General features: G+C 38.6%; 2 protein-coding genes across 6 annotated transcripts in view; one reads left to right on the top strand and one right to left on the bottom strand.

Moving 5' to 3' along the window:
• N4BP2L1 (NEDD4 binding protein 2 like 1) overlaps positions 1–16,179 on the top strand; it is a 22,523-nt gene extending 6,344 nt beyond the window's left edge. Inside the window, exons 2-5 of one of the 5 annotated variants that reach the window (XM_069601608.1) lie at positions 10,651–10,778; positions 11,089–11,177; positions 13,079–13,155; positions 14,699–16,179. In XM_069601608.1, the coding sequence (XP_069457709.1) occupies positions 10,651–10,778; positions 11,089–11,177; positions 13,079–13,155; positions 14,699–14,957 (553 nt within the window). In that variant the 3' untranslated portion in view covers positions 14,958–16,179. Of the gene's footprint in view, positions 1–10,650; positions 10,779–11,088; positions 11,178–13,078; positions 13,156–13,204; positions 13,274–14,698 lie in introns of all 5 variants that reach the window. The other 4 variants (XM_069601609.1, XM_069601612.1, XM_069601611.1 and 1 more) reach the window with 4 other exon arrangements.
• A 1,442-nt stretch (positions 16,180–17,621) lies between these two features.
• Positions 17,622–27,601, bottom strand: part of BRCA2 (BRCA2 DNA repair associated) — a 55,015-nt gene continuing 45,035 nt past the window's right edge. Inside the window, exons 25-27 of the mRNA XM_069601587.1 lie at positions 22,323–22,567; positions 20,348–20,494; positions 17,622–19,469 (exon numbers count right to left, since the gene is read on the bottom strand). Of these exons, the coding sequence (XP_069457688.1) occupies positions 18,828–19,469; positions 20,348–20,494; positions 22,323–22,567 (1,034 nt within the window). The 3' untranslated portion in view covers positions 17,622–18,827. The remainder of the gene's footprint in view (positions 19,470–20,347; positions 20,495–22,322; positions 22,568–27,601) is intronic.

The following is a 27,601-nucleotide window of genomic DNA, read 5'->3' on the forward strand; positions in this document are numbered from 1 at the left end:
AAGTAGTGAGTAATTAGACCCCAGAGCATATTTACTCCACAGTGCTGTGGACCATGGTGTTTTTAGTTATGAGGCTAGGGCTCTCATAAGTAAAAGCAAGGTCAAAATAGAGAGTATGTAGTATTCCAGGTCTGTGTGTATGAAAATTAGAGCATCAGGCAGGTGACATCTCAGATTTTCAGCCACTCAGGTCTACTTGGAGAAGCTACTGACTATATTTTTAGTGATTTTTTTCCTAAGGTGGTTCCTGAATCTCTTCTCCCCAGTGCTGAGAGTCCTTGCAGTGCCTCTCTCTGAAGGTTGGGAAGAAAGAGGACTATATATGCTACCTATGATCACGGAGAGTAAGAACACACAGTGCAGTGTCTGTTCACAGTCATGTACTAGAAAGGTAACAACGAGAATCACCACCACCATAGTCCTTGAGCTACTGGGGTATGGGAAGAAGATCCTATTGAATTGGGGCAATGTAATGTCGTAGGTGTGGTTACGATTAGAGAAGCAGTAGAAATAGAGAAAGAAACAAAAGGGGAAGAATATTTTTATAGAAAAATCTCAGGAAATGATCAGAAAGTTCTCACAGAGTTCATCTAGTCCAAGCTGAAGACACTAAACACTAAGAAGTTATACATCTTTTTAAAAAATTTTATTGAAGTATAGTTGATTTACAATGTTGTGTTAATTTTTTCTGTGCAGCAAAGTGACTCATGTATATGTATGTATGCTTTTTCACATTATTTTCCATTATGGTTTGTCACAGAATATTGAATATAGTTCTCTGTGTAGGACCTTGTTGTTTATCCTCCCTGCACATAATTGCCTCTGCCAATTCCAAACTCCCATTCCTTCCCTCCCGTCCCCCTTCCCCTTTGATGACCACAAGTCTCTTCTGTATATCTGTGAATCTGGTTTTTTTCCATAGATTATGTTGATTTGTATCATTATTTTAGATTCTACATATAAATGATATCATTTGGTATTTGTCTTTCTCTTTCTGACTTTGTTTAGTAGGATAATCTTTAGGTCTGTCTATATTGCTGCAAATGGCATTATTTCAAGAAGTTATGTATCTTGATCAAGGTCATAGTGGATAAATTCTCCTTATTTCTAATCAGACTTTTTTCTTCTGCACCAAAGGAAGAGGCTACTGAGAGTGACCTGATCAAAGTTTAATGAGGTTGATTTCAATCTATTGTGTAATGAAAAAAAACTTGTCAAGACCCTATAAAAAGAACTTAGTTTATCTGTATTTCAACTGTCAGGGTAAGGAACCTACATGTTGTTATGTCATTCCATCTCGTCGAAGCATGACTGAGTTGACCAGCAAAGCATTAAACACAGGAGAAACCTGTGGCATTGCTGAATTCTCTGGAAAGTTGCTGTTCACACGCAAGACTCTGAAAGGAATTTCTGCTGGAAACTGCAGTGAAGCCACTCTGGCACATGAGGGCTAACTGGGAGTCTGGTTTGGGATCTCATAAGCATGCCCTGCTTTGGAAGTGTGAGGGCAAGAGTGAGCAGTAGGATGGCCTGGGAACTATTCACTGGAGTGCCCTTAGCCCCTGTGGCTTGGCAACGTCCATGAAGCTGGTGATGGCTGAGCTCCATCTGCCTAAGGGCAAGGCTCAGCCTTGGCATTGCAGTTGGCAGCACCAAGAAGATCAGCCACACCAGGCCTAAGATTTTTACAGCTATGGCTCCCGCCCCATTCTCCTCAGGTTGCTGAGTTGCTGAACCTGTTTCCTGTCTTCCAGCTTAAAGTCATTGGGGAAGATTCCGATAACTAGAGGAAATACTGGAGTCTAAGAAGAATGCTCTTTCCCAGTCTCCTTTGGGGATAAACCTGAGGTTTTGGTAAAATTCTCAACACATAAAGAGCAAATAGAAATTCTCACAGATTCTTTTCACCCTCTACAAAGTTTGCATAATTAAGGCAACAGAACCTGATATTTAAGAACCAGTCATACACTTACCTGGAGAAGGCAATGGCACCCCACTCCAGTACTCTTGCCTGGAAAATCCCATGGACAGAGGAGCCTGGTGGGCTGCATTCCACGGGGTCGCTAAGAGTCGGACACGACTGAGCGACTTCACTTTCACTTTTCACTTTCATTCCTTGGAGAAGGAAATGGCAACCCACTCCAGTGTTCTAGCCTGGAGAATCCCAGGGACGGGGGAGCCTGGTGGGCTGCTGTCTATGGGGTCGCACAGAGTCGGACACGACTAAAGTGACTTAGCAGCAGCAGCAACAGCATACACTTAACAAATATCTATTATGTCTCATGTAGAATAGAGCATTGAACAAAAAAATACAAAAATCCCTGCCTTCATGGACCATATATTTTGTCAGAAAAAAAAATTTCCTTTTTTCTGAAAGAAGGAAATTTTAAATAACACCTGTTCTACTGTTTCAAAAAAACCTAAAATGTTTCCATTTCTATTCCACTTGAGGTAATACCCTCAGGAGATGTTCTACATATTCACAAGGAGATTGGCACAGCGATGTTCACTGAAAATTTTGTTTATGGTACAGAAAATTGCAGACAACCTCATTGTCACTAGAGAAAGAAGATAACTGGCTTATTTTATAGCACTCAGTCACAGTTGTTTAGTGTAAAGCTCTGAGGCCAGAAGCCTGGGTTTTAATCCGTGTGTGCCACTCACTCGTCTTTTTTTTTATTTCCAGCTTTATTGAGGTGTAACTGACACATTATGTAAGTTTAACTTGTATAGTGTGTTGATTTGATACCTTCCTGTGTTGAAAAATGGTTACCTCTGTAGTCTTGGCTAACACCTCCATTGTGTCACATAATCACCATTTCTTTTCTGTGATGAGAACATATTAAGATCTACTCAGCAGCTTTCTGGTGCGTAATACAGAATTAGCAGTAACCACCGTGCTGTGCATTAGATCCCCAGAACTTAGTCATCTTTTACTTGGAAGTTTGTACCCTTTGACCGACATTTCCCACACCCTCGGCCCCTGGAAACCATCACTATACTCTGTTTCTATGAGTTTGACTTTTTTAGATTCCACATATAAGTGAGGTCATATAGCATTTGTCTTTGTCTGATTTATTTCACTTAATGACCTTAAAGTTCATTGATGTTGTCACAAATGGAAGGATTTCCCTCTTTTTCCTAGCTGAAAAATATCCCATTGCATATATTTACCACATTTATCCATTTGCCCACTGACAAACACTTGTTTTCATATTTTGGCTATTGTGAATAATGCTTTAATAAACATGGGGAGTATACAGATAATGTGAAGATCCTGTTTTCATTTTCTTTGGGTGTAAACCAAAAGTGGGATCACTGGATCTTATGGTAGTTCTATTTTTAACTTGTTGAGAAACCTCCATTTTGTTTTCCACAGAGGCTGCAATAATTTAGTTTCCTTTTAGCTGTGCACAAGGGTTCCCTTTTTGCCACATCCTCATCAACACTTTTAATTTCTTGTCTTGCTGATGATAGCCATTCTAACAGGTGTGAGGTGATAGTTCACTGGGGTTTTGATTTTCATTTCCTTCATGATTAGCACTGTTACCTTTCTGTGTACCTGTGTGCCATTTGTATGTCTTGGGAAAAATGTCTATTCAGATCCTCTGGTCTTTTTTAAATTGGATTTTTTTTTTTTTGCTAATGAGTTGTATGAGTTATTTACATATTTTTGTTATTAATCCCTTATCAGATATATGATTTAGAAATATTTTCTTCCATTTGGTAAGTTCACTTCAGTCACTGAGTTGTGTCCGATGCTTTGCAACCCTATGGAATGCAGCACATCAGGCTTCCCTGTCCACCAACCAACTCCCGAGCTTACTCAAACACGTGTCCTTTGAGTCGGTGATGTCATTTGGTAGATTGCCTTTTTATTTTGTTGATTGTTTCTTTTGCTGTGTAGAAGCTTTTCAGTTTGATGTAGCCTCTTTTACTACTTTTTGCTTTTGTGGCTTGTGCTTTTTAATGTAATACCTAAAAACTGATTGCCAAGACCAGTGTCAAAGAGATTTTCCCCTACGCTTTCTTCTAGGAGTTTTATGCTTCAGGTCTTACATGTAAGTCTTTAATCCATTTCAGATTTTTGTGAGTGGCTTAAGATAGGGATCCATTTTCATTCTGTTTTAACCACATAAAAGCTGAAATTTAGATGGATTGAGGAGTGAAATATAATAGAACATAGATGAATATTTACATAATCTTGGGTTGGGAAAGACTGTTATAAATGTATTATCAAAGACAGAAAGTAGAACATAAAAGATGAGTTCATATGACTAAAAAAAGTTATATTAATTGAGACTTGTATGTTAGAGTTCATTATAAACAAAATTAAAAAGAAATTGAGGTACTTAATGAAGATTTTACAAATTCATTTAGCCATAAACCTCCCAATAAGGAGGTTTTATCAACAACCACAGGACATAAAAATGCAGTTCACAAAAGAATATCTGTAAATGAGCAGCACACATAAGGAAAAATACTTAAACTTGCTGAGAATCAAAGAAGTTGGGGACAAACTAAATACCTGACCACAGAGTATTGGTTAAGTAAATTATGCTTCATCCATATGAGTAACTCATCAAAAATAATGGCTTAATATGACCTAGCAATCCCACTGATGGGCATACACACCGAGGAAACCAGAATTGAAAGAGACACATGTACCCGAATATTCATCACAGCACTGTTTACAATAGCTAGGACATGGAAGCAACCTAGATTCCTTCGGCAGACGAATGGATAAGAAAGCTGTGGTACATATACACAATGGAATATTACTCAGCTATTAAAAAGAACACATTTGAATCAGTTCTAATGAGGGGATGAAACTGAAGCCTATTATACAGAGTAAGTCAGAAAGAAAAACACCAATACAGTATATTAACACATATATATTTAGAAAGATGGTAACGATGATCCTACAGATATAAAGAACAGACTTTTGGACTCTGTGGGAGAAAGCGAGGGTGGGATGATTTGAGAGAATAGCATTGAAACATGTATATTATATGTGAAGTAGTTTGCCAGTTCAGGTTCAATGCATGAGACAGGGTGCTCAGGGCCAGTGTACTGGTACAATTCTGAGGGATGGGATGGGGAGGGAGGCTGGAGGGGGATTCAGAAAAGGGGATACATGTACACCCATGGCTGACTCATGTCACTGTATGGCAAAACCCACTACAATATTGTTAAGTAATTAGCCTCCAATTAAAATAATGAATTAAAAAAATAATGGCATAGAATCATACTTCATGAGGTGGGAAATAGTTGCTGTGGAAATAAGTTTGGTAAAAAGAAGTTGATATTCTCTGCATTATGTTTCTGTTTTTATGGAACAAAATATCAGATGAGAAAAAAAATTCTATCTCCTGGAAAGACAATCAAAATAATAGTAATTATTTTTAAGTTGAGGAATATAGGAACCTCTCCTGTTTTGCAGTTTTCTCTTCCAAAATATTTTGTCTTGAATATGTGTTACTTTGCTAATTAGAAAGGAAAAGTAATATTTTTAAGGCTGGTATAGACCAAGACACAGGAGCCAGCTTGAGGGGGCACCTGCTGGGCAAGTTTGGGACAATTTGAGCATCGTAAAGAACGACGATGGTAAGCATTATTAAAAGGGGAAAGGGAAAGAGTGCTCTTCTTTGCTAGACAATGCCACCGAGTAAATACAGAAGAAATTACATGAAATAAGTATTCTGCTCTTCCCAGTGTCATAACTCATTTGGCAGTGATCAGCAATGAATATAAAGCTCATTGAGGGAAGGGTTGTTGGGGAATAGGATAGTACATGGGGCCTCTCGTTACATCAGCCCTCCCCACCCCAACATGATGTAGTATCACAAGGGAAGCAATACTAGCTGATGCCACCTGTTAGCCAAGTGATAAACTTAGCAGGATGGAACAGACAGTCATCACATGCAGTCAGGTACTCAAACATCACCTCTGTATTTTCCTTCCATACATGTTTAATCTGAATCTAATTATGAGAAAATAAGCAGGCTAATACAGAATATGGGGCATTCTCAAGCCAACTGACTAGACTCTTCAAAAAGGGAAAGCAGGAAGAGAGGTTCAGGAGAGAGGGGGCAAGTATATACCTATGGCTGATTCATGTCAACGTATGGCAGGAACCAACACAATATTGTAAAGCAATTATCCTTCAACTAAAAGTAATTTTTTTTTAAAAAAAAGGGAAACCAAAGAAGGCATGAGGACAGTTCTAGATTAAGTGACACTAAAGAGACGTTAATAATTAAATGCTGTACTTGAACCTGTGAAGATATTATTGGTACCATGAAGGACATTTTAAATTAAAAAAACTATTAACATTGGCTATTATAAATAGCTAAGGGCTTCCCTGGTGGCTCAGAGGTAAAGAATCCACTTGCAGTGCAGGAGATCCAGGTTCGATCACTGGCTCGGGAATATCCCCTGAACGGGATGGCTGCCCACTCCAGTGTTCTTGCCGGGGAAATCCTATGAACAGAGGAGCCTGGTGGGCTACACAATCCATGGGGTCAGAAAGAGTTGGACGTACCTGAGCATGCATGCGTTATAAATAGCTGTAATATAAAATTGTAATATAAATTGGTATATAATTTATGTATAGTATTTATAATTCAATTTTTAAGTTATGTGATTATTTAGGATAATGTTCTTATTTATAGAAGATACTTGATAAAGCATTTGGGAACAAAGTATGATGTCTGCAACTTATTTTTAAATGCTACATCAAAAATACACATGTGAGAGAAGTGAAATAAATGAGGCAAGACGTTAACAACATTGTTAACAAAAATGTTAATAATGGAGGGTAAGGAATGTTCATAGTATTCTTTCAACTTATTTCTATAGGTTTGAACATTTTCTAAATATAAAAGGTTGTGGGGGGAAAGTTTAGGTGGAAATAAAAAGGAGTGGGAAAACTATGGACTAAATGAGACTTAAGGAATGGGATCAAATACAAAGCATGGATCTGGTTTAGCTCTAGATTCAAACAAACCAATTGTAGGAATATATTTATGAGACAGGAAATTTGAACACTGAAAAGATATTTGGTGAAATGAAGTATGAAGCAGATGAAGCAAAACTGGCCATATAATGATAATTGTTAAAGCTGGACTGTGGGTACATGGGGAATGATTATGTTATTCTGTCTATTTTGCATGTTGGAAAATTCCAATAATAAGGGGTACAACTCAAAGTTACATACTAATGTTGGACTTTGTCAATGAGTGGGTGAGTGACTAATAGATACCTGCTGCTGCTGCCGCCAAGTCGCTTCAGTTGTGTCCCGACTCTGTCCAATCCCATAGACGGCAGCCCACCAGGCTCCCCTGTCCCTGGGATTCTCCAGGCAAGAACGAGTGGGTTGCCATTTCCTTCTGCAATGCATGAAAGTGAAAGTGAAAGTGAAGTCGCTCAGTTGTGTCTGACTCTTCGAGACCCCATGGACTGCAGCCTACCAGGCTCCTCCGCCCATGGGATTTTCCAGGCAAGAGTACTACAGTGGGTTGCCATTGCTTTCTCCGAATAGATATCTAAATATATTCAAATGTTCTCTATTATTAAACAAAAGAATTACACAAAAGAGTGATGTTATGAAATCAAGATTAGAACCTAAGTTACTCTCATAGCAGTAGTTTCAGATGAGTTTGAGGGGCACTGCAGAGGTGAAAATTATGTGGATGTAGTTGTCTTTTTTTTTTTTTTCCCTTTTTTCATTCTCTCAGTTTCCCTAATGCATGAGGCTCCTGACCACCATAAAGAAAGCTAGAGCTGGGGCATTACGCTTGTCACTTCTGAAGCTGACGGAATGGTATTTATTGCTTCCACTGAAGTGTGAGACTCTCAGGATTGCCTTTGAATCAGTTCTTCATTTAGTTAGGAGAGCTTTTAAGTCTTGAGTATTCAAAATGTACCATGACTGCCAGTGCTGATTTAACATTCAGGTGAAGGTAAAACAAGTTTTGAAGGAATGATCATTCAGCAAGATCAAAAAGTCCACTCTTTCATCTACTCCAGTCCCCCAGTTCCATTAGAATTGTAAAGGTGAAAAATGGTCCTATTTTTGCCTGCCTGTTTGTTAGGAGGACCGTATGGGCTATGGTCACATGTGTCTTGGGAAATGATGAGCAGGTGGTTCAGCTTCATAGTGGTCCTGAACTTTGCAAATAAGGCAATACTTTCTTTTCTGTGTTCTCTTTTTTGCTTTCTAGAAGGGAATAGAATTCAAATAAAATGTGAATTGAACACATGTCTCAAAAAGTTCTTTTTAATGAAAAATTAGAGTATTAACTTCTAGTAGATAATATAAACCATAAAGAGGAAATAAAGCTATGTCTATGAAAAGAAAAACTCCATTCTGAAAATGACAAAACCAAAGCTGTAAGTGGCAGACTTAGTAGGAAAACAAATGAAGCCAGATTTAGAAGGGATATTTAAGAAGTTCTGGAACTAATATCCAGAGTTGCTTAACTTAGTACACAAAAGATAAGGAAAACAAGTTACACAATATTATTTAAACTCTGAATGAGGCTTTCATGTTTAAACTAGATAATGATTAAAATAATTCAAAAACTGTAACACATTTACAAATATAAAATACGCAAACCTGAAAGTGCAGTTAGTGTCGCCCTAAGATTTTCTTCTAAGGTGTCTTTATAATAACTGTTTGCCCTGGAGGTTAACGTTTGGATATCTGATTTGAGCTTTTCAGTTTGAGTATCTTTACAGTCAAAAGACATTTACAAAGAAACTGCAAATCCATTTTAGCAGATCTTTATACTTGCCTTTCTTGTCCATTTCTGTATCTGTGGTGTATTTAAAATGGCCACATTTTCTTTGCCACCCCTCCTAGTATGTACACACTCCAATGCACTTTACTACGATGGCATGTAAACAATTTTGGTTGGAGAATCTGACTTCATTTGCTATTATTAATAAAATAACAGTACCTTGTGTTTGTAAAGTACCTTACCTCTTGAAAAATGTTTTCGCGTACCTCACCTCATTTCATCCTTACTGGAAGCTCTGTTTAATAGGTCGTGATATTATACAAGTTTTCAGTCAGGAGCACACAGAAGCTTGGAAAGAGAGGCCACATGATGGTAGTGGAAGAATCAGGAACTGAACCTAAGTGTTTCAAGCAGCTTAGGTGCTTTACTCTATTTTCTGTGGTTTCACTGCCTTATGCTTTTTCCTGCTTAAAGAGCATTCTTCTTGATGGAGAACAAACAGAGCTGAATAGTTCTGTTTTCTTTTTATATTTCCTGCTCTTGTTATGTTCCAACATTTTTTTTTCCTTTTTTTTTTTTTTAAGTGTTACTTATTTTTGGCTGTGCTGGGGCTTCGTTGCTGTGTGGGCTTCTGTCTAGTTGTGGCAATCAGGGGCTACTCTCTAGCTGCAGTGCACGGGCTTCTCATTGCAGTGGCTTCTTGTTGCAGAGCATGGGGTCTAGGCATGCTGGCTCAGCAGTTGTGGTGCACAGACTTAGTTACTCTGCAGCATGTGGAATTTTCCCAGACCAGGAATCAAACCCACATCTCTTGCATTGGTAGATTCTTAACCACTGGATCACCAGGGAAGTCCTCCCTCCAACTTTTAAATATCTTTTTATTCTGAGCATGGCCATTTTGTTATGGATTGTATCTGCCTGGTGAATTTGTTTGAAGTTAGAATTATGCTGGGGAGCAACCCAGGGAGAAGGGAGAGAACCGTGTGCTCATTGTGTCAGGCACTGCATAAGGTGCTTCCCCAGGTTATTGGATAGTCATCCTCACTTAGCAAGATGGGTGCTGTTAGCCTGTTTTTACAGGTGAGGAAAAGAGGCTCAGAGATTTACTTTGCTACTGTGTTGCACAATAGCCATCTTCTCCCCCAGAAAAGTCTAAATAAGAATTTCATGTGGAAATATCTTCTCTTTGAAGTTATTATGTACAAAACTTCATATGCTTTTTTTTTTTCCTTTCCTGCTTTAAAGAGGGGACTCCATGATGCTTTTTCTTTTTTTCTGTGTGTGATATTTTCGTATTCAGAGAGAGTGATAGAAGTTTAGGAAAGCCTAGGGAATGTTGGATCTGCATCTTTTCTTCTGCTGGTTTTAGAATTTGGTTTAGGTCACTGTTAAAATGTTACCTGTTAGGGGTAGCACACACATCACTTTTATCTACATTTCATACCTCAGCAAGAACCAGTGTCTCACATGGGTCCTTATGGAGAACAGAGCTCCAAGGCGAGGGGACCCAGGACAGGTAAGGGGGTGCAGGAAGGGGCTGCAGCAGGGGTACTTGGGCATCTTGGAGGAATGTCAGTGAGGGCTGTGCCCATTCTTGTCACCTCTGCAGCGAAACCTCCAGAGTTTCATCTAGAATCAGTTCTGGTAGCTGCAGAAATCAGCGCAGTGGTGACCAGCACTTGTTAAAGAGTTGGGCAACACGCACAGTCCCCTCTCAGCCCTCTCCTTACCCCTATGAAGGAGTGATAACTTCTAGAGAGAATCTCTCTTTTTAAAATGAATTTCAACAACTCTAACCTGGTGGCCTCACAAGTATAAACTGCTAAATGTTGACAATAGAAGGAAATGATTTATAGTGTGAAAATGCATAGTCATAAAATAATCTCTTGTTTCCCCCACTCTCCAGACAGTTGCAACACGACTTTCCCAGAGCCCTGATTTTCAGCACGGATGATTTTTTCTTCAGGGAAGATGGTGCCTATGAGTTCAATCCTGACTTCCTGGAGGAAGCTCATGAGTGGAACCAGAAAAGAGGTGACAGATTCCTTTCCAAGCTCCTGGGAAATCCTCTTGTGCACATAGATTGTAGCTCCAGCAAAATGAAAAAAAATTATGGAAGGAGCTTAATCTAAAGTTCTGCCATTTTTCCCTCTCAAACAGAATGCCAGTGTGTAATCTCCCTAGATTCCAGGAAAAAGAAAATTATTGATAATGGGTTCTGAAATAGGTAGTATTAAAGTTGTGTAATGAGGACATCCTGTAATAAAAATAACAAAATATGGAGTACACTCACCCTTCTGTGATTGTTGCATGTTGTTCACTGTTATATAACATTGTGTTGCAGCAAGAAAAGCAATGAGGAATGGCATATCCCCCATTATTATTGATAATACCAACCTCCACGCCTGGGAAATGAAGCCCTATGCAGTCATGGTAGGAAGAAGTATCATTCTGAATTTTCAGTTCTGGACATTTTGTGAGAAAGTTGAAACATTTGTTCTTTCTTCTTTTTTTGGTCTTCTGTGATCTCATATTCATTAATAGTAGTTCTCCCAGGAATCCGGTAAAGAGGTTTTATTTTAGCGTTTCTCTGCCGTTCAATGGCTGAAATTTGCTGAGATGCTAATACTACCTCAGGGTACATTTTAAAAATACGCCTTGGTCTGAATTCTTGACAGCATTTCTGTCTTGGTTGTTTTCCTAAGGGAAGGCACACGTAGGAGCATCTGCTGAAACCTGCTGAGAAGTGTTGGACTAGGTGATGCCTCCAGTGGAGCTGTAGATGATGTTCATAGGACAGTTTTGTCTTTGCCACGCTGGGGCCTTCAGTACTATGTGGTGCTTCTGCTGCATGGGAGTTCCAGGGCAATGAATTTCTTAGTTTAAAAACAGATTCAGGAGTAACACTGTAACCCTATTAAGATATTAGAATACAAACATAAATGCACATATAAAGGTAACAATTCAGCCGTCTACTGTCAGAACAGTCAGATGAATGAAGCAATGTGTACATTTTTCTTTATTTATGAAGTATGTCTGATCTACTTTTCAGACATATTTCATCTTTTGTGCTAATATGTTTTCATTCCTTACTGCGTGTAATAAGGAGAAAAAATCCACAAACATACAGGGAGAGGAAGAAAACAGCTGAGTATTCTCCCTACTTGGCTAATTTTAAAGCGAATCTCTAAAACTGGACTCATGGCAGCCTGTTTTTAAGCCTTTTTAAAATATTTTGGGCAGAGTAGCTCACATAGAGGTGTGCTTTTGTCTAGATACTTTCATCAGTTTTACTTAGGCCCAGACTGTGGGACTTTGCTGAATGTAGGACAGAATGAGCATCCACTTTGTGGTTACTTCAGTTCATGGATCAAACATCCACTTAGGGAAAAAATGGACAGGGATATGAAGAGTCAGGTTAATTAAGGCACAACTCCGAACCAAGAGGCAGGGCTTAACTGAGAGTGGCTTAAGGGAAGTCATTTTACTTTTTATTTTCTAATATCTAGACATGCACAATCTTTCCCAGCCATCCACAGCTACTACTAAGACACAGAAACTAGATATTTTCCACATATGATATTTGATATCCTTCTGAAATTAGAAGTGTCCATCTAAAGAATGAAGAGGAAATCCCCTTAGCCCATTTTATTCTGTGTTTTATAACACAACAAACAGTAGTCATAACAGAAAGTTCAGTTTGAGATAAAATAAGTAGTAGTCAGTTAATTAATGCAAAGAACATTTGATGTTTCCGTGGAAATGGTAATCATTTTCTAAACTCAAGGAAATATGGCACGGTGAATTGAGCCAAACTATGTGGCATGGATGGGAGAGCTACTTTTTGGAGGGAAGAATATGTGAAGTATGTGGAAATCATTTTTATTTCCCAAGCTCTGTGCCTTTGGTACTCTCACTTTGTACACCAAGCTGTGAGGACTAGCCAAGGCACTTGGTGACAGTGGACTTATGATAATCACATATACGGGACTGTGGGAAACCATTGGAGTTCATTGCTCATTCCTATGGACAGGGATTTAAAACAAGTTCAACGATCTATCTTTTTAAAGGTTCAAAACAAAGAACTTTTGTCATTTTCCAACATAGTAGGTAGAATTACTGAAAATTTATCATTGGGAACCATAATATAATCTGAGAGTGGCTAAGTATGGATATGTACCAACTGTATTTGTTAACATAAATTAAGGCATTGAATTACTGATTAAACAAAAGGAATGTTAGAAAAGAGTTGTAGTAAATGTTAAATGGCAGCATAAACATTCCCAAACATACATACCATGTCTTCAATGTTTTATGTACTTTTGAAAAATCAGGCACTTGAAAATAACTATGAAGTTATATTCCGAGAACCTGACACTCGCTGGAAATTCAACGTTCAAGAGTTAGCAAGGTACTTCTTTGTTTTTCTAGCTCCTCATTATGTATCCTGCTGTTTTCAGGTATTTCAGACCGAACAAAAGAATCTTTTCAGGCTGGAAATGGACATGGTAGTTTTCAGGCCAGAAATGGTAATTCTTGGAAATTGATAACTTTGGAATTATTAATGTGAAAGACTTTACTTTGGGGTCAGTTTTCTAATATAATGCTAAATGCTAAATCTTGGCTTGGACTTGGTCCTCAAAAAGGACATATTTAACATTCTGCTAAAATGCTTCTTCATTAATGGACATTTAAAAGCACTTTCCTCTGCATGGAATTGCACTTGTGAGTGGTGTTTTTGCACTTAGGCTAAACAAAGACCTTCAGATATTGAACAGTCTGTGGTTCATTTATGGTCTAGATGCCGCTTCTAGTTTGTAAAGCAATAAATGTCCAAATAATACTAACTTGTTGATTGAATGCATGGGTTCTGATAATTCACCATCTGTGCTATTTGGTAATGTTAATGATTTAAAGTAACCAGTGAGGTCAGAATTTACTTTTTAGGAATAAGTCTAATTCATCTTATGGTTATAAGCAGATAGTGTTTCCCAAGGGAAACCTCTGTCAGAATCAGCTGAGGTGATTGTTAAAATCCTAGTTCATGGGGCATCCCTGGTGGTCCAGTGGTTGAGAATCTGCCTTGCAATGCAAGGAATGCTGATTTGATCCCTGGTCCAGGAGGATCCTATGTGCTGCAGAGCAGTAAGCACATGCATCACAACTACTCAGTCTGGGAGCTGTATCCACTGAGTCCACATGTCACAACTCCTGACGCCACACACCTAGAGCCCGTGCTCTGCAATAGAGAAGCCACTGCAATGAGAGGCCCGTGTCCCGCAACTAGAGAAAGCCCCGGTACTGTGGCAACAAAGACTCACCACAGCCAAAAAAACAAATAATAAATATTTTTAGAAGTCCTAGTTCATGGACCCCATTCTTAGTTGAAATCTCTGATAATTACATTTCAAAACTATATCCCTAATTGATTCTTATGTCCATGAGAATTGAAGAATGTTGTTTTAATAAGGATCTAGCCTGGAGAATCCCAGGGACGGGGGAGCCTGGTGGGCTGCCGTCTGTGGGGTCGCACAGAGTCGGACACGACTGAAGTGACTTAGCAGCAGCAGCAGCAGCAGCAGAATTATCTAGGACTGACATAAGTGATTATTGATATATGCATAACAAATTGGCAAACACATAAGAAGAGCTCATGGTGCTGTCTTATGTTTTGAAGCACAGACTTGAGATTTCCAGAAACAGCATTTTTTGATGTTTTACCTCTTTGCTAGCCTCAGGGTAGTTTGGGGGTGTGCAGGGCCGCATGAAAAACAGTTACGCTGAATGATAACTGCTTAACATGATGTTTTGCTTTTGTCAGAGTTCCATCCTGAGAATAGGGAGTGCATATCTGTGTAATAATACAGGACTTGTAAACTACAAATACTTGTAAAATATAACTCATTTTGATATGCTGCCTTAACTAAACATTTGCATTTTTTTTTTCCATGTAGAAGAAACATTCATGGAGTCCCAAGAGAGAAAATACACCGAATGAAAGAACGGTATGAACATGATGTTACCTTTTACAGTGTGCTGCACGCAGAAAAACCAAGCAGAGCGAACAGAAACCAGGACAGGAATAATGCATCTCCTTCCAACGGTGCAGGGTACTGGAACACCTACGCAGAGTTCCCAAACCGGAGGGCACATGGCAGCTTCACTAATGAGAGCTCCTTTAACAGAAGGGGTGGTTGTCACCATGGGTATTAGAGGCCTCTCTTATAGGCATTCCGAATTTTCCTAAATCAGTTTTTACTTCAATTTTTGGTATTTATTCTCCGTTCAGTGGTAGTCAGAGCTCTAATTCCAGTGTAAATAGTCAAGCCTGAGAGTTTCTGTGCAGAAGTCGTTACATGCCTCTTCAACAAGCATTTGTTAAAGTGATCCTATGTGCATGGTCTGATGCTGGGAATTCTGCCAATTTGATTAAACAAAATCTTTTCTCTAGGGAAAGAACTAATTCAAAACTGAAACCTGAGAACATACCCAAGAACGTAATCAACCACACAGGCTCATTAATGAACTGAAGTGTTTTTAATATAAAGCTTCAGTAGCCCTTTCTCTGAAGCAGTCTATTTTTTCAGGAAATTCATCTCCATCAGGAAAGTTGGAAAAGTGGAGGAGAAATAGTAGGCAGGAACAATTTTTTAATGCCATTGCTACTTTTGATCATCTGTGTATCGAAAAATGTGAGATGTGTGGCTATAATGATGATATTGATTTTCCTTTAAGATGAAGACACCAGGAAGTCTATACCTAAGGAAATATTGTCCTTCAAAGTAGACACTTTGGGAAATTATCACTTTATTTTAGCGGTGTGTCATTGTTAAAAATATCTGTTAAAATCTTAATAGTGATACAAGCTACTGAGGAAAATCAGTGTCGTTGTTTCAAGTCACATCTTGTGTTTTAACTACCACTTTATCAAACAGGGTTAAACCTGTTTGATAACAGTGATAAACCTGTTTGGCTGTTGAGCTAACACTGTACATAAAACAAGCCTGCCTTTATAAAACACCGATTTTTAAGAGGAATAATTAAGCAATTAAAAAAAATTATGCCTATAAATGTGTATTATCAGTTGGCAGCTCCAAAGTTTTGGGCGTACAAGGAATGAAGCATCCCAGGATGTCCTGACATGGAACCAGGAAAAGTCATGCTCCTTTTGTGAGGAGCAGTCTCAGTGTTTTGTGAGGCGTTAAGACAAAGTTCTACTACAGTTCTTATATTAATATTGAATTTATGAATCCAAATTTTAACAGGTTGGAATCAGATTAATTTGGTGTGAGACCACGGATAAGACCATGTAGGATGTATGCTTTATTTCTTGTTGGCTGACAACTTCTTTCTAATGTTTTGTGAAGCATTATTTTAAGTGTTCTATATAATGGTGCTTTTATGGTTATTAAAATTTATATATGGTATTGCTTTATATGGACTTGTCATTGAATCTAATTTTTTGGGTTTTAATAAAAACTTATTTGCCATAAATTTCACAAAATTCTACCCTATTAAAAACTAGTTTTTCTATATTATAACTATATTTACCCATCTTCTTTGATGACTAGGAGACACAGAGGTAAAGATAAAAGCAACTTTATATTTTACTTGTTTGTATAAATTAAGCAAATTTAAAAAATTATTCCTATAAATGTATATTATCAGTTGGCAGCTCCAAAGTTTTGATCTCTGTACATTAGAAAGACTGTATTAATATTCCAGATCTAGTGTTCTAGCCTGGAGAATCCCAGGGACAGGGGAGCCTGGTGGTTGCTGTCTATGGGGTCACACAGAGTTGGACATGACTGAAGCGACTTGGCAGCAGCAGCAGCAGTACTATTGAAATCTATTCAACATCTTGATGATTACCAGCAATGATTTGTAATTTTTTCATTAATTTCATTAACATTTAAAAAAATTGATGTCTCCTTTGAGTAGTAGCAAAGTTTGCCCAACAAACTAAAATTAAGTGAATTTGAATGAATCTAAAGTATAGTTTGGCTAAATTCTGTGTATCCAAGCTCAACACATAACACATAATAATCTAGTAATAATGATAATCTACATTAACAGTACTCCTGTTTTCCAGACCCCAGATAGTCCTGGGTAATCCTAGACAACGTGGTCCCTAGGTCAGTGCAGAACGAGGTCAGTGTGGGTGGCTTGACTCATTTAGGATAGTAGAGGTGAGAAGTGTCAGAGTCCAGATGAGAGTTTCTTTGCTCAGTTCCATAGGAGCAGCTGAAGGATCATTAACTCAAGCCCACCTGATTTACTTCTGACTCTCTGCTTAGGGTTTCTGGTTCACCTGGCCTGGGCTGGGCTACTTTGTATTTATTTGTCCTACTCTGAAAGAGCTCAGAATAGTTCCCTGGTACATTTGCCTTTTTGGGAGCATAAAATCATTAATAAAATGCCACCAACTTTGTTTATCCCATCTAGAAATGACCTATTTTTTCTTTCAACACCCACGACTCCTGATTTTTAAAAATTTTTGAACACTTAACACTGACTTGTTTGTGTATTAATATTTGCATCACTCACAGGGTTGGCAGAGTGCTTTATATACACAAGAGGCTCTCATTAAGTGATTGTTGAGTAACACAAATTGCTTTTACCATTTACCCCTTATCATGCAGTGTACATTGATGACTTTGTAATAATTAAATTGTCACTTCTGGGGGGACAATATCCATATATACTCAAGCTTCACATTTTATTTATATAGCTTGGCTATATTATTTACAGTTTATAAACAGCAGAGTGTATGTTAGATGTCTCCATTATGGGTAGTCTAAATGCTAATGAAAAATGAAGGTGGTAATAGCTTAAGTTTTTTCAAGAAACAAAAAGGCTGAATTCTTATAATTTTTTCTGTTCAGCTGAGACTCAAGTTTTATTCCCTGTTCTAGTGGGTGGATCATTGGGAAAATGATTAGGATATGAAGACCAAATTGTTTTATGAAAAAAAGTTAAATCACATTAACAAGACTGGCAGAACACTTAAGTTAGAAAGAATAGCAGAACAGACTATTATGTTAATTTTCAGAAGCAAGAAAAAACATGGGTCACAGTTATGGAAGGAAGGAAATTGCTTTTTGAAAGGATTTATTCTTGGCTTTAAGATGTGTTTATAATGAGATTTAAAAACATGATATTGTATATAAATTTAAGACATACTAAAACACTTTATGCTATTAGCTCCTAGTTTGAACTGCTTTCTCTTTTTCCTCTATTAAAGTAACAAATGAGAATACCGTCTTAAATTGAATGGTTCTCATCTGCTTTGGTGGTTAGAGAAAACTAGGTTTAAAAGGGACTGCTTGCTGAATCCTGTGATAGGACTGAAAGCAAGGAGAATCAGTGCCAATTTGAAAGAAAGATTTTCTCTTAAGTTGCAGTTCAGATCATTTTGTTAAGAAATAAAAACAAATTAACACAATGAAGTCTGTTTCTGATTTAAAGTATTTCAACTTTTAATAAATAATTTAATTTTACAGATCAAAATGGCATCAAAAAAGGAAGTGCACAGAGGGTTCTGTTTTTCTTGTAGTCATGCTGACTTAAGGATGAAGAACTGGTCGAAAGAAAACACCACTGTAATATCTTACTCATCTTGACTTCTTTGATCAGGAAAAAACTGTATTAGAACCAACATGTGCATTATGGGGAACTGGTTCATAGTGGGTTACCTCTTAAAAACAAACCTAAAATGGAACTAAACCAAAAAGAATTATGTGAGTCAAAATAACTTTAGTTTCCTGTAGTTATAAGAACACAATCTAAAAGAAACAGTCGTGTTTACTTCATTTGTAATACTTACAGTGATCAAACCCAGTCATAAAGGTTTAAAGGAGATTTTCTTGATTAGTTAATATATAGTTACACAGTTTTAAGATATATAATTGAAATAAGAATATACCAATAAAGAAAAAGGGAAAGAGCATTTCTGTGATATACAAACACCAGATAAACTTTTAACTATTTCCTTCCTTTCCTCATTATGCAAATTGCAATGTACAGTTTGAAACTGTCTATGTTTTACAAACTGGAAAGGTTGAGTCAATAACTGATTTATTGTCATTTTGGTTTCAGTCGCCTTTGCAGTCTCTTGGATATATTTTTTATTGCACTTGTGTCCTGCATATTAGTCTCCTGTTCTTCAGTCCTGGCTGGGGAATTCTCTCGTTCTTTGATCACAGATGTAGTGTAAGGCCTTTTCAGTCCAACGTAATCCTTAGGACTAGTGGGAACAGTCCTGTTGGACTTACTGGTAGATGTAAGTTGATTTCCTCCTGCTGAACCAGATAAAAGGGCTTGGGTATTTATCAGTGCAAGTTCTTCATCAGCTATCGAATCACTTTCCAAAAGAGAAATGTTGTTAAGGTTTTCAAGTGGAGTCATCTGAGGATAAGTCAATTCTTTTTTCTTCATAGGTGTTTCATATTTGGTGCCACAACTCCGTGGTGGCTGAAATGCTTTCTGTGCAGCTGGAGAAACAAATGTACAAATGGGACTAACAGGTGGAGGTACAGGCAGTCTACTCAAGAAATCCAAGGCTCTTCTCTTTTTGCAGCTTTTTCGGTCATCAGTCTCTTTTTCTCCTTTGCAACAAGACTTTGAAGTCACTTGGGCTGATACAGGTGTGCAGACAGACTTCTCTTTTAGCTTACAAAGTGACAACGGACTTTGGTAATTCATCTCACTGCTGGGAGAAGACAGCTAATGAAAAAAAAAAAGACGTAGCCTATATAATTATGTCCTAATATATGAAAAAAAATCAAATTAGCTTTATTAAAAAATATTTAAACATACAAATACCACACACACTCACTCCCCTAGTGGCTATGATTTCAAGAGACATTAATATTATTATTCTTATTCCAGAAGGAAAGATTGTTGCATAAGAGGATATAAAAATGACATGAAAATAAAGATGAAGAATAATTGTAGTAAAAGCAAAAAGGAGGTAGGAGACATAATTTATACTTTAATCTTTTTGTTATTAACAGGTTAAACAAAAATAAGCATTTTAAAATCATTTTAAGAACACAGCCTATGTTCCTACTTTTCTAGACTGACTGGAGGCAAATGCTTAACCCCTGTATGTCATACTTTCCTTGTCCGTAAACTGTATATAATTTTTATCTCAGGGTTGTTGTGAAGGTTAAATGAGTTAATATATATAACTTAGCAAGTTTAGCTACTTAAGAACTAGTCTTTAGCAAAATTACAGACTTTAGCTCAATTTGCTTTTATTGTGATTTAGAGTTAAATTGAGCTTAGAAACAACCCTAGTTATACAGGATAGTCCTCTGAGCAAAAAGACATGGGCAAAAACATCTCAGTCATATGTACTGGGAATGCTAAAAATGAAAGCACCCATTTACAAAATTTGCCCCCAAAGAGTGTTACATTGTGGCTTCAGTAAACAAGATAAACTTTCCAGATAGCCTATACCTATAGGAGGCACCAATAATTAATGACACTTTCTAATTAAGTTTAATTACAGTTTATTATGTTTACTAGGTATACATCGGAATATATTGTTGCCTTTCTATAGAGTATTTATAAAATCTGCTTAATTTAGATTAACTTACCAGAAACTTATTTCCTGAACCAAGGACTGTTTGAGCAGTGGGTGGTGCTGAAGTACAGTCTTTAGTCGGGGTGGACCACTTGGGATTACTTGCATTAAGTAAACGAATCAGCTTGTTTTTTGCATCCTCGCAAAACATATCAATATTCTAAGAAAATAAATTGGAAAAGCTGGTTTGTAAAATGCAAACCTACACATTCATATGTTTTCAGAAAATGTTACCTTTAAAACCTGAAATGATAGCAGCTGTCAAATAATTCACCAGTGTAAAAATGCAAAAGCTACATCAGTGATTTATTAGAGGGAGAGAAGGAAAGAGGGTGTGTGTGTGAGGGAAAGAGATATCCTGGGTCAGGAAGATCTCCTGAAGAAGGGATAGGCTACCCACTCTAGTGTTCTTGGGCTTCCCTGGTGGCTCAGCTGGTAAAGAATCCACCTGCAATGGGGGAGACCTGGGTTTGATCCCTGGGTTGGGAAGATCCCCTGGAGAAGGGAAAGGCTACCCACTCCACTATTCTGGCCTGGAGATTCCATGAACCGTATAGTCCACAGGGTCACAAAGAGTCGGACACAACTGAGCAATTTTCACTTTCAAAATGAGAACATCTTCATGTCTGTTCTAAGAATTAACTGAAATAACATACAGGTTATACCATATGAAACTTGTTTCAGAAGCCACAAAGAGTCAAATTGCAGCAGTTTGATTATGGTTTAACCTAAGTTATCACTATTTTGTTAAAATTTTAAATAATATGTAAATGAACTGCCCTTGAAAGTTGTCAAGAGAAAATCTAGGATATAAACAGTAAGTACTCCACAAGGGAACCAAATAGTGAATGTAACCCCTAGTTTACATTTACAGCCCCCAGTTTAGAAGCCACAAATAAATTAGGGTGTTATTATTCATGATGTACATTGAGTCCAGGTAGAATATTATACAAATTTTATATAGCTAATGCTTTTAAAATAGACTTTTATTTATCTGAATTCTGAATAACACATTTCAAATATTAAACTACAGAACTAAGAGGCTTATCTTTTATAGATTTTCATTATTACAAGTTAGCATTTATAAAACGCCGAATTTTATTGGGAGGCAGCACTGCCTGGTAGTTAATAATAGTCTGGACTCTGCATTCAGATGGCTTAAGCATGAATCCTGGTTCTACCAATGTGGATGTGTGACTTCTGTTTCTCATCAATGAAATGGGAAAATAGTTCCCTACATTATAGGGTTGGTGAAGTGAAGTGAAGTTGCTTAGTGGTGTCTGACTCTTTGCGACCCCGTGGACTCTAGCCTGCCAGGCTCCTCCGTCCATGGAATTTTCCAGGCAAGGATACTGGAGTGGGTTGCCATTTCCTCCTCCAGGGGATCTTCCCTACCCAGGGTTGGTGGGAGCATTAAATGAGACAGGCTTACAAGGCCAGATGTACAGTAAGTACTCAGTAAGTTTTGTTCTCCTATTTGGTATTATTTTAAATCAAAGACAGGTATAAATGATAAAATAGTAGATATGGAGTTTAAGATGTTAATTTAGAAGTGCTTTTTTTCTTTTATGGCCATTCCACGTGGCATGCAGGATCTTAGTTCCTGACCAGGGATTGAACCTGTGCCACCTGCAATGGAAGCATGGAGTCTTAACCACTGAATTGCCAGGGAAGTCCCTAGAATGTAAATTTGGAATCAACATATTAAGTGATTACACTGCCATGTGCTGTAAACTACGGGTAACATATAATTCTTGTTACCAATTTCCAGTTTGCCTACATGGTCTACAACATCCTTCTCACAATTTTTCCTAATTCGGTTCCTGTCAAATCATTCTTTCCTCCCTGATGGCTGTCACTCACCATCTCCTCAGGTTCATGAACGATTAATATATGATGAAATCTCACATTATATGTCAACTATCCAAGTTTCATAAAAGCTGCCGGAAAATGCCGACATGTATGGTAATGCTCAAGGCTAATTTTACCTCAACAGTATTTTTCATTTTGTGGAATGCCTCTTGAAAATGGCCCTCCTTAGGACTGGCAGAAAACATGGAAAAATCTCCAGCAAATAAAGTAGGAATTCCCAATTTACACTCTGGTCGCCACTGGAGGTTGCTTGCAGCAATTAACATGTGAGGTTTAATAATGTCCTCATTAAGATCTATCCAAAACTTTATTGCCAATAAATTATGGCATTCATCTGACAAATAGACCAAAGGAGCAATACCTAAAATGGAAAAAACAAAAGCCAGAAAATGGAAAACTTCACTTATATATGTACTGGATAAATGTTATAAGGAAACTCTTTAAGTATGGCCATTTATTTTGTGTATGCTAATGGTAAAAACAAACCAAAATAACTAAATTTAGGGAAAGCTCAGGATTTTCAACAGCTCAGGACCTGTTGCTTATGGTGCTAAAATTTCAACGCAGTATGACAACACATTCTGTTACAGAGGCCCTGGGGAAGCAAGAAACATGTAAGCTGAATAATGAATAGGAAAAATTCATCAAGATGGGAAGGAAGAGGGCATTCTAAGCAAAGTAAATGACTTTTTCAAGGTAGGAATGTTAAATATTTTAGTGTGCCAAGAATGTGAAACTAAGTAGCTGAGGTTTGTGGGGCGGTGGCTTAAGGCAGGAGGCCGAAGGCTTTTTCAGGCATCGGACGGAGTTTGCATTTCATTTTCTAAGGGACTGGGAGCCACCGAAGATTTTAAGCTAAGAAACCTCATGATTAGAGTTGGGTATTGGACAACTGGTACTTCAGGTTTAGGGTGGCACTTTGAAACTTTCTGATAGAAATTTCTCCCACTAACACTTGACATCAAACTAAATAAAAAAAGAAATGTCTACCAATAACATATAAATAAGGCATATCCTAATATAAAGTTTAAGAACTAGTGATGAAGGAAAGAAACAGAAGATTGTGGGATAGAACAAAGCACAAGAGGGCTCAGCTTCTAGTCTGCTTCTCCACACTGGTGAGAGAACACACATTTTAAGAATTCTGTATTCTTAAATCTGAAGAAAAACAAATAGAAATAATCAGAAATAATGAAAATGGCTCTGGTGGAAAACAGGGTAACAGTCATGGATTGAGTTGCGTCCCCATAAAGATGTTGACATCCTAACCTGTGAATGTCACCTTACTAGCAAACACAGTGTTTGCTAACAAAATCAAGTTGAAGTTTCATTTCAGTACATCCTAATTGAACGTCCTTATGAAAAGGGAGAATTTGGACACAGACATGCACACAAGGAGACTGCCAGGTGAAGAAGGCAGAGACTGGGTGAGGCATCTGCAGGCCAAGGAAGGCCACAGCCTCCGAGCAAACCGTCAGAGGCTGGGAGTGAGGCACAGGACAGACTTTCTCGGAAGGAACCCACCCTGCCAGGACTTCCAGCCTTCAGAACTGTGAGATGATATGCTGCTTAAGTTTGTGGTTCAGCAGATGAATGAATACATGGGGCTACTTGCTGAACTAGGGGAAATGATCTCCAACACAGTATCTACCAGGAATAATGGGAATAAACAGTGGATAGCAACTAAAATACCCCAGCTTCATAAAGGAACTAAGAGGGGTAAAACTGGTCTTCAATACCACAGAAAAAGAGAGTCAACTGCATGAGGTGTTGGCGGGTCCCTCTCACACAGCTCACCTCGTCACCACAATCTAGTCTTACGTCTGTCTCTGTCTGGGAGAAACCGAGGCTCCCAGTTCATCCCACACGTGCAGTCCCTCGTGGAAAGGTGGCAGCCTCTGCACACTGCCTCTCTGGACACCGTGTCCCACCTCTCCCTTGTCAGCCTTACCTCTCTCTGTGGCATCAAATGCCTCTGACAGGCCTGGTCAGGCCCTGGCTCTTTTCTCTACCTACTGCCACACCCAGTGATCTCATCATCCTGTCTCCTGAATTTAAGCATCACCTGTATGTTGATGACTTCCCAACTTGTATCTTCAGCCTAGACGATTCCCTTACAACAGTATCCAGCTGTCAAGTAGAAATCTTTAGTTGATAAAGCTCCTGGCCTTCCGGGCTCACCTGTTTTTGTTGCGTACTCCCCTCTATATAGCAACTCCATTCCTCTAGCTGCTCAGACAAAACCTTGGCCCTCACTCCTTGATTCTTCTCTTCATCCACACTGTCCCCCTACCTTCAAAATACAACCACAATCTGACTATTCCTGGCCACTCCCATTGCTTTGTTTCCTCCAAACTTATCAATTGCCTAAATTTCTACAACAGCCTCCAGCTGATTTCCCTGTTTGGAGTCTCACGCCCCGCTGCAGTCTACTCTCAATAGAGCAGCCTGAGTGATCCTGAGAAAACCTAGTCAGAGGGTATCACAGTTCAGTTCAGTCACTCAGTCGTGTCTGACTCTTTGCAACCCCATGGACTGCAGCACACCAGGTTTCCCTGTCCGTCACCAACACCTGGAGCTCACTCAAACTTATGTCCATCAAGTCAGTGATGCCATGCAACCATTTCATCCTCTGTCATCCCCTATTTTTCCTGCCTTCAGTCTTTCCCAGCATCAGGGTCTTTTCCAAAAAGTCAGTTCTTCGCATCCAGAGAAGGCAAAGGCACCCCACTCCAGTACTCTTGCCTAGAAAATCCCACAGATGGAGGAGCCTGGAAGGCTGCAGTCCATGGTGTCGCTGAGGGTCGGACACGACTGAGTGACTTCACTTTCACTTTTCACTTTCATGCATTGGAGAAGGAAATGGCAACCCACTCCAGTGTTCTTGCCTGGAGAATCCCAGGGACGGGGGAGCCTGGTGGGCTGCCGTCTATGGGGTCGCAGAGTTGGACACTGAAGTCGACTGAAGTGACTTTGCAGCAGTTCTTCGCATCAGGTGGCCAAAGAATTGGAGTTTCAGTTTGAGCATCAGTCCTTCCAGTGAATATTCAGGACTGATTTCCTTTAGGATGGACTGGTTTGGTCTCCTTGCAGTCCAAGGACTCTCAAGAGTCTTCTCCAACACCACAGTTCAAAAGCATCAATTCTTCAGTGCTCAGCTTTCTTTATAATCCAACTTTCACATCCACACATGACTACTGGAAAAACCATAGCTTTGCGTAGATGGACCTTTGTTGGCAAAGTAACGTCTCTGCTTTTTAATATGCTGTCTACGTTGGTCATAGCTTTTCTTCCAAGCTATGCACTCAATATGCCAGCAAATTTGGAAAACTCAGCAGTGGCCACTGGACTGGAAAAGGCCAGTTTTCATTCCAATCCTAAAGAAAGGCAATGCCAAAGAATGTTCAAACTATCGCACAATTGCATTCATCTCACGCTAGCAAAGTAATGCTCAAAATGTCCAAATGAGGCTTCGACAGTACATGAACCATGAACCATGAACTTCCAGATGTTCAAGCTGGATTTAGAAAAGGCAGAGGAACCAGAGATCAAATTGACATCAGATGGATCATAGAAAAAGCAAGAGAATTCCAGAAAAACATCTGCTTCTGCTTTATTGACTATGCCAAAGCCTTTTGACTGTATGGATCACAACAAATGGTGGAAAATTCTTAAAGAGATGGGAATACCAGACCACCTGACCTGCCTCCTGAGAAATCTCTATGCAGGTCAAGAAGCAACAGTTAGAACTGGACATGGAACAACAAACTGGTTCCAAGTTGGGAAATGAGTACGTCAAGGCTGTATATTGTCACCCTGCTTATTTAACTTCTATGCAGAGTACATGTGAAATGCTGGGCTGGATGAAGCACAAGCTGGAATCAAGATTGCCGGGAGAAACATCAATCACCTCAGATGCAGATGACACCATTCTTATGGCAGAAAGCAAAGAACTAAAGAGCTTCTTGCTGAAAGTGAAAGAGGAAAGTGAAAAAGATGACTTAAAACTCAACATTCAAAAAACTAAGATTGGTATCTGGTCTCATTACCTCATGGCAAATAGATGAGCAAACAATGGAAAAGAGAGACTTTATTTTCTTGGGCTCCAAAATCACTGCAGATGGTGACTGCAGCCATGAAATTAAAAGATACTTGCTCCTTGGAAGAAAAGAGGGTATCACTCCTCTACTTGAAACCTTCAGAGAGAGAATTCATGCAAGGCCGATGCCATAATTCAGTCCTCCACTGCCTCTTCCCAGCTGTTACTGCCCACTCGCTGGCCGCTGCTAATGCTTTTAGACACCAGGGTCATTCTCTAACACGACCTTTGTCACTGCCGCTCCTTCTTCCTGGAATGTCCTCCCATCCCCCCACCAAGATGTCCACAGGCCTCTCTCCCTTTAGTCCTTCATGTCTCATCCAGATGCCACCTTTGCAGTGAGATCTTTCCTCATGTTGCTGTCTAAAGGTGCAGTCCTCTCCCCTTCCCCCATCCTACCTGTCACTCCCTCCTTCATTTTCTTCCTTAGCCACACTAAGAAAACTGTATGTGCTACTTATTTTGTTTGTGATCTCCCTCCCTAGCCATAATGTTGGCGCCATAAGGGCAGGGATATTTGCCTGTTTTTCATTGCTATGCACCTAGGCATTTAGAACAGTGCCTGGCACATGACAGGCATTCAATAAATATTGATTGAACAAGCTGAATAAACATTACCCACCCTCTATAACAATAATAATGATGTTTGGAATAACCCAAATATGACAAGATGAAATAAAAATGCTACAAAAACCATGTAGTATAGTAACATACTGTGGTTAAAGAAAAACCCACAAAGCACTAAAACACAAGTAAACAAAAACACTTGAAGCAAAAAAAGAGAAAAGAACATAGTGAAAGACAAAGAGCACAACCCAAAAATAAAACTAAAAGAAAATTTCTGAAGTCTTCAAAACTGACTCATGCTATTGTACTTAATAGGAACATAATCAATAAAATAAAAGCTTGGATATGGATATTGGATGAAAAATAGTCCTGTAAGACAAAAGGAGACTGCAGGATCAAAGAAAGAACCTGAGACACCAATAAACTATCCATAATGGGACTGACGCATGCATTACAAACCACAAGGAATAAAACATATTGCAGAAAAAATTACTGACATAGAATCATGGTGAATGAAGATGGAAAAGACAGAAGCAATCAGAGAAGAGGTTAAAAAAAATCCAACTTAAGACTAACTGCTGGCTTTGAAGTAGAAATCCTACTAAGTGAAATAAAAAAGATTCATTCAAAGATATTACAGAATTTATCTGATACAAAGAAAGCACTGAATCTACAGATTATTATTTAGCTGCACCATGTAGTTTGTGGAATCTTAGTTCCCCAACCAGG

Source organism: Ovis canadensis, chromosome 10 (genome assembly GCF_042477335.2).
Source record: "Ovis canadensis isolate MfBH-ARS-UI-01 breed Bighorn chromosome 10, ARS-UI_OviCan_v2, whole genome shotgun sequence".
Classification (NCBI taxonomy): domain Eukaryota; kingdom Metazoa; phylum Chordata; class Mammalia; order Artiodactyla; family Bovidae; genus Ovis; species Ovis canadensis.